The sequence below is a fragment of the Brachycentrus maculatus genome, unplaced genomic scaffold, assembly GCF_059751285.1.
Source record: "Brachycentrus maculatus isolate JH-2025_06_01 unplaced genomic scaffold, ASM5975128v1 h1tg000326l, whole genome shotgun sequence".
In the NCBI taxonomy this organism is placed as follows: domain Eukaryota; kingdom Metazoa; phylum Arthropoda; class Insecta; order Trichoptera; family Brachycentridae; genus Brachycentrus; species Brachycentrus maculatus.
In genome coordinates, this window is record NW_028281075.1 from 3,074,425 (window position 1) to 3,082,687 (window position 8,263).

At 33.8% G+C, this 8,263-nt stretch overlaps 1 protein-coding gene across 1 annotated transcript; it reads left to right on the forward strand.

Moving 5' to 3' along the window:
- Positions 1-1,045: 1,045 nt before the first annotated feature.
- Positions 1,046-7,623, forward strand: LOC148304297 (SET domain-containing protein SmydA-8-like). The gene is made up of 3 exons (XM_088268682.1): positions 1,046-2,553; positions 6,943-7,127; positions 7,361-7,623. The coding sequence occupies exons 1-3, from the start codon at positions 1,233-1,235 to the stop codon at positions 7,487-7,489; spliced, it is 1,635 nt and encodes a 544-aa protein (XP_088124808.1). The 5' UTR covers positions 1,046-1,232; the 3' UTR covers positions 7,490-7,623.
- The last annotated feature ends 640 nt before the right edge of the window (positions 7,624-8,263 follow it).

An 8,263-nucleotide genomic window follows, 5' to 3' on the forward strand; every position in this document is an offset into this window, starting at 1 on the left:
TTACCTCGCTAGATTTTCGTAATTTCCTTCAATTTTCGGGAACGCGAGATCAGTTATAGCGGTCTCGGAGTGTGCCACATTCAAATATAAACCCGATAGAAATAACCGTCTCGGTTCTCTTTCTCTCGTCGCCCATAGCTATACCGATATGCGTCTACCGGCGGAGCTGAGACTATTATCAGATAGAGAGAGAACTTCCCTTTCAAACCTCCGATTCACTTCTCTCGCTCGTTCAACCGTTCATTAAAGGGCGCGCAAAATTAGTCAGCAATTGTACGAGTCTTACAGGATCGGTTAAAATACCGGTTTTTATTAACATTATTTATCGGAAAATCTGTACAAATGTAACATTACCCTCAATTTCAAAACTATATTAAAATTGACATCTTATTTTATAAATAACAAAAAATTGCGACACACTTTGTAGCGCATTTTACAATCTTATTACTTAAGTTATTCATTTACTCACTATATAATTAAGATAAAAAAATAAAACATTAAAAAAAAACAAGGATTTTTTGTAAAAGCCCTATTATGAATAGTTATCTCGAGTCCTGCGGTTCAGATACCAATCCAGTTACTTGTATAGTGACCAGGGTAAAATTCAATATATATTGCATCAAAAATCACATTATAGGAATGGATCCCGAGACGTCCAGCACGGTAGTTGAATGCGCTAACCACTTCATCCGAAGGCGGATAATATAAAAAGTATAATAACACCAAAAAAGTGGTAAACTGATTAAATGTTCATAAACGATTTTGTACTTTTCCTTAAAGTGATTCCTAATTGTTCAGATCTTTTTAGATCAATGTAGAATGATGCCTCTCATAATAATGTCGTAGTTTTGAAAAAAGCTATTTAGAATTTTTAAAATAAACTAACAGTTTTGGTATGTGCCTTAAAAGAAATAAATGCGCTAACGAAATTTAATTCAGCTTTCCGGTTAAACGGTTTATCAAAAACTGAAAATGCGTGCCCTAATAGCAAGTTGTCCCCAAAACAAAGCTAATGTTAGTTTCGCGTTGACGAGCCTCTACAGTTAATAATTAGCTACTAAACACCGCTTGCCGCTTGCGTTCAGTCCTAGACGGTCGGTTTAAATGCCTTGACGGCTATTATTTATTACATTACTTAAAATCTCGTTAAATTTGGGGATAAAACTGTTTAAAAAAATAACAAAGCGTAGTAAAAATATATTTAAGGTATTCTTTAAGATTTATTTTTCACGATGACTGGCACTGTGGAGGAGTGCCCCCGGTGCGCTGTGTGTCAGGAGCCGGCAGGACAGAAGTGCGGGGGCTGCAGGGCGGAGCACTACTGCGGCCGCGCGCACCAGAAGCAGGCCTGGAGAGAAGGCCACAGGTTCCGCTGCAGCACCTTCCGCGTGGAGTGCGACTCCGTGCGAGGCCGCCACATAGTCGCCACAAGAGACATCAAGCAAGGAGAGACAATTCTCAAGGAAAACCCCGCCCTGGTCGGACCCAAGATAGCGTGCTTCCCCACCTGCCTGGCCTGCTACAAGAGAGTCCGGCCCTCCGCGCAGCCCGATGGCACCCTGGACTACTACAAGTGCACTTCCTGCAACTGGCCCATGTGCAATGCCGAATGCGAAGTAGCCAAAAATCACGTAGAAGAATGCGAGCTGATGACGATTAGAAAATACAAATCGACCATCACGTACGCGGGCCAGGAGAAAAAAGAGTCCGCCTATTGCGTCATTACTCCTCTACGCTGTCTACTCATGAAGAAAGCTAATCCTAAGCAGTACGAAGCGATCATGAGCCTCCAGAGTCACTTGGAAGAAAGAATTAAAACGCCATTGTATAGGATACTCAAAGCCAATACTGTCACATTCATTCAACAGGTTCTCGGACTGTCGAACTTCGACGAAGAAACCATCCTCGAAATAGCCGGAATTTTAGACACCAACGCGTTCGATGTGAGAATAAACGAACTCCAAAAAAAAGCGAGAGCGTTATACCTTTCCGCCGCCATGCTATCCCACGATTGCAACGCAAACACGAAGCACGTGTTTGTGGATGATAAGTATTGCATGGCTATTATCGCTACGGTTCCTATACCCAAGGGAAGCATCATCACCGCCTGTTACACGCAGCCGCTCTGGGGAACCCTGACCAGAAGAATTCATCTGCAGTCTGTGAAGTGCTTCTATTGCTCGTGTGACCGGTGCGGAGATCCCACGGAGTTCGGGACTTACTTGGGATCCATCAACTGCTCCAAATGTAATCCTCTGAAGGACAGTCCGGAAGTGGAGAGTCTTCCTAAAATGGTGTCCACAGACCCACTGAACAATGCCGCCGAATGGAAGTGCCAGCGCTGTAACCACAGAGTTGCCGCTAAGCAGATGACCTGGGGTAACGATGCTCTCAGAAAAGAGAAACAGTTATTAGACCAGTCGAACCCTAAGTCGTTTGAAGAATTTCTAGATAAATATAAGCAGTTGCTCCACCCCACAAACTTCCATATGATAGAAATAAAATACTCCCTCATCCAAATGTATGGACACCTTCCAGGATTCACATATAACGGTGAGTATAATCAATTACTGGTTTCAAAGATACATTTTTTTTAATTACCTAACGTCCAAGAGACTCTTAAATCTAGCTACGGCTTATGCAACACCGCTTATCACGACCCTACTCAGGCTTCAACTTTATAAGTTTTATAGCCTATAGGCATATAGGCCTATAGGCTACTCGTAAGTGGATTTACTCTTTATGTTTAAAGTTACTATAATTTCATGTAATTCTTGAGTAAAAATTCTAGACAAAAATACCCACTATCTCGCTAGAGGCATGAGTTTATAGATTTCATTGATTCTAAGTTGGCAGTGTACTTAGGTATATGATTTTAGCTTAAAGATATAAAGAAATCCTGCATATTCAAGACAACGTATAATTTATATAATAAATATTAAAATTAAACATTGATTTTTAGAGTCCACTAAATTGTATTTTATTGTTAAAACACAAGTTAATAAAATTTGTGACAGTTGCTTCGCCTTGTCGTGGCATTTTCAAACTAATACATATGAATATTAAATGGACTGATGATCCATTTATATGGCTATACAATTCTAGGTACTTAAACAATTCTAGGTAACGTGTATAGTAATAATTTATGGGAGAAAACAACAATTAATGGGGCATATGGGTATGTATACTTATATTATATTTTCAGGGAAAGAAATAATCTATTGACATGGCATTGTGAGACAATAGATGTTTTATAGCTTAAGACAAATGTTGGTTACATTATAATTTAGTGTTATTTGAATCCAATACATGACAACGTACATATAATACATATTATTTATAATAATAAAAAAATTCCGAATACCATCATTACTGGATAGAAATGGATAGAATGTTTAACTATCATGCTGGTGGGGTTAAAATCAGGGGGGGTTAAAATAAATATTAGTTATAATTTACCCTCGTATTTATTTAATATTGACTGATACCTGAAGCGCAGGATAATCACCTTGGCTTCGTGTAAGTAACAATCAAGGTAACACTGTGTCAAACGATGCAGTACCCTATGTACTATAGGGTGCGAATAAGGGGTTGAAGAAAAATAATATCATATTTTTGATAATTATCATTATATTATTCATTAATAAGCATGATGTCATTATGATGTTTTAAACATTTAAAATTTTGATTGAAGTAATCTTTCATGAGACTTAATGACTCATGTGTAAACGATCAAAATAACACTGCGTTTATATGACACAGTGCCCTATGCACCATTGGGGTGCGGATAAGGGTTTTATTATTATTATTATTATTTCATACAGGTGTTGATATCGCAATAATTATTTGTAAACAATTATCGACTACGAATAATTATTATGTCTGTAGTAATACGTCGACCCAAATTAAACATATTATTTAACACGACCAACATCAATCAATTGTGTCTCATAGGTAAAGATCATTGTAATACTGAAATAGTAACGTGTCGAACCAAGAAAGACTGCCAATATTCGAGTATTAATAAACACTAATGACCTTACGAAATTCGTCTTATACAATATGTAAACATGCATAACTTTTTATGTTGTGTAAAATATAAGATAAGATTTAGATATAAGATAAGATTTTTTTATATATAAGATAAGATTTTATATGATAAAAGATAACATAATTTTTTTTTAGATGGGAATTGCATTTATTATTTACCTTACTTATTATGTATATGGTTAAAAGATCATCAAGTGGATTTTCCTTTCTTTTAACCAAATAAAAATATTTATGTTTATATATATATATATATATATATATATATATATATATATATATATATATATATATATATATATATATATATATATATATATATATATATATATATATATATATATATATATATATATATATATATATATATATATATATATATATATATATATATATATATATATATATATATATATATAAAAATATATATAGGTATATATATATATATATATAAAACGTGATAATATTTTCCTTCGTAAATTGGGTGTAAATAATATGTAAAGTGGGTGTATAATAATAAATTAAACAATGTAAAGTTTATTCTTAATTTATCTTTATAATATTTTTCTTTCCATCTATCTGATTCTGACAGTTCAGAATATTATATTTTTTCTATCTAATGTCATTGGTTTTATTCAGCGCGACGCATGCGACATCTGATGGTAGATCTGTTTTATGTAGGTACTATATGTAAGTACTTAATAAAATGTATAGGTAGGTACCAAGGTATTTTATTACATATATACATACATATATATATATATATATATATATATATATATATATATATATATATATATATATATATATATATATATATATATACACATGTATATATATATATACAGTTTAAAATAAATGTTTTCAATACAAAAATAAAATAAAATAAAATACTTAAATTAGAATAAATATGTAGTTACTAAGTTGATTCACTGCTCTAACAGGTGTAACGTACATAAATAACCGAAATTTCATTCAAACTTGACTCATGCCAAACTATCAAAAGTTGTAAACGAGCTTTTAATGTCTTTCAAAAAATCTAAATATAAACAATATATGAATATCTAGGAATGTCATTGACATTGAAAACATAAATTTAGGCGTTTAACTCTTGAAATATAATAAATTGCGCATTTAAAAAAACCTAAAAAAAAAAAACCAAAAAAACGTGCTTATTTGAATTTTTAAGCTGGTTAAAACAAACTTAACTTAGTTTAAAAAAAAAAGCAAGGTTAACTTAGTCAGCAACTATAAGCCAAGTACTGTAGATTTAATTTCATCAATTGATTCGGCAGTAGCTTTGTAGTAAAATCTATCCATTTTTAATTTAAGTTTTACTCAGTAATTACCACTATTTCTTAAAATCTATTGTGACACGTGTTTTGAGTTGTGAATTGATGCATTCCGCATCATTTTCAAACACCGTACGGTATTTGAAAATCTGCGTTGCCTACGGTGTTTGAAAATTATGTGGAATGCATCGTAACACGTGTCACAATAGATTTTAAGAAATAGTGGTATTTACTGACAAAAACTTAAATTAAAAACGGTAGATTTACTTTAGTACCTTAAGAAAGCTGCATTAGGAAGGGGAAAAATAAATGGTAGAAACGTATTTTTACTCTAATGTGCACTCATTTATTCCCATAATTATCAGTGAGTGACGGTGTGCTAGATCCCATTAGATCTGTCACCAGGAGTAAAAAAACTTATTTTTTTCGATGAACATTTTTACCTGATATCTTAAGAATATCTGCGAAATCCAAAAAGTCTATAAAAAAGTCAGTCGAGTCGACAGTGCTGACAGTACGATGGTATATTTAGTATATGTATATTATGTTTAGAATATTTAGTATGTGTAAAGAATAAACAGGCGCTGTGGCGCAGTTGGGTAGACCCTCGACTGCAAAACCGGCATTACTGGCTATAAAATGAATTCGAGATATGTTTATTTTCCATTAGTCTGGGTATTTGTGATCTATTTTTCACATCTCCTTCCCTATCCTCACCATCATACCTGTAGACAAGCCTGTAAGATAGAAGCTTTATAGCTTATTCCTTTAATTGATGCACAAAAATTCCTTTAAATGAAAATCTGTTCTGTTTACTGTATTGTATCGAAATCTTAATTAAAGTTGCGACAAAACGTGACCAATCCTGTGTTAAACCATAATGAAATCATTAAATCGCACCAAAACGTAACAATTTTACAAGCTAGAATTCCTGATTACTTAAAATCATTTATAATGAAAATGTAACGTTTTGGTGAGTACCTCCATATATGGTAAAATAATATACTCGCTCAAATTGTCCAATTGATTTATCCGTCGCAGCCAATAATGGACGAGAATTATCCCAATTTGATTAGCATTAAAAAGATGTTCTCCGACATTACCATTGCACAGTGAGGCGTTCTGTCCAACATCTTGATCATGCTCCAGTCCAAGAAGACCGAGAAGAAAGCGCAACAATACGGCGGCTCCACTTTCCTGCCTTCAGACTCAGCCGATCGATGACGTTTTTAATTTTCTCATTAATCATAATCCGTACCTTTATAAGCGCCCTTGAGGTAGTTTTTAGGCGCTATATAAATCATCCAAGATTATTATTATTCTAAGAATTCTTAACCCTTACTGGTTCAATGTCGAATCTAATTCGATATCGATTTTTTGCTCTTAGGTCCCATGTCGGGTGTTATTCGACATTTTTGTCATCATTAGTTTTATTTATTTAAATTCCAAGCTTACATTTTTGTCACTCGTATCTATTACAACAGTACGTGGAGCAGAGGACAAAAGATATGTTTTCCAATTGGAACGTAACTGTCTACCTAGATTTTTTTTTAATTTTGTGGCACCGGAAAGGGTTAAATCAGAGCGATATTGTTGTTTACAGTACTAAAGGACGCAGGTCTCGACAGGAAGATAAGCCTGTGCGAGGAGGTGCTGGAGGTCTTGGAGACGCTCCACGGGGGGATGGCTCGCGCGAGGGGGGAGCTGCTGCTGGAGCTGCAGGCCGCCAGGGTGGTGCGCGTCAAGCGGGACCTCGCCTCGGACAGGATCACTAAGGCGGCGGCACAGGTGCGACACTTATATATATATACGTGTATATATATATATATATATATATATATATATATATATATTATATACTAGGGTGACACGTCAGAAAAATCTTTGAAGGCTATAATTTTTAAATAGGCAATATTTCTTTTATAACGCAATGTAAACATTTATTATGACTTGTTACTTAATATGTTTACTGTTATCAGTACACTGTGCAACTGTAAACTAATATGTATTTTCGATTGCAGGATATGTTAGGGGATTGTATGCAAATGCTGCAAGAGGCGTCGGAAATTTTGAAAACCGAACCAGACATGAAAGACACTTTACGAAACCGATTGGAAAGTCTAGCTATGGAACTTAACGATGTCAACTAACTTACAATAATAAATTGAAATATAATTAGGTATATGGGTCCCACAATTATTATGTAGATCAGTGGTTCTTAACCGGTGCTCCGCGAGCTGGTTGCAAGTGCTCAGTGAAATTATGAAAACCAAAATTTAATATGGGTACTTAGAACAATTAAAAATATCATTGAAGTTATGTGTAGTAATTAATACAGACGATGCTTCATCAACGGTAGGTTTATGGAAAGGATTTGGGAACCTTGGCTTAGCAATTTGGGTGAACAAATGAAAGTAGCTATAACAAATATTACACGAAATATCGCTGAAATTTGTAAAAGCCGACAAGCTTAAATGTCACATCAAATCATTTTCGCTGCATAAAGTTTTATTGGAGTATTTCTGTATTTTTTAAATTTATATAAACTTTATGTTGCTGTAATAAAAAAATCAGTTTTATCTTTAATAAAAAATTTCTTTGTATGTTTTTTGGATCTTGAGTTTTGGTGTACCGTGAATTTTCCTTACAATCAAAATTTCTCCCTGATTTCAAAAAGGTTCAGAACCACTGATTTAGATTAGCTGAAATTATTTTAATTTTTAATGCAGTTATCATTTACGTGTATTCATTGATTTGTACGATATTTTATACAAAAAAAATACTAAGTCAAGATATCAAATGTAATGATCTAAATAATTATTAGCATATATTGAAAGTTTAATGATATTTTGGAGAAGTAAATGGTTTTCCGTTATTTTTCTTTGATTACGTTACAACGAGAATTTATCAGTATCTGCTCATAG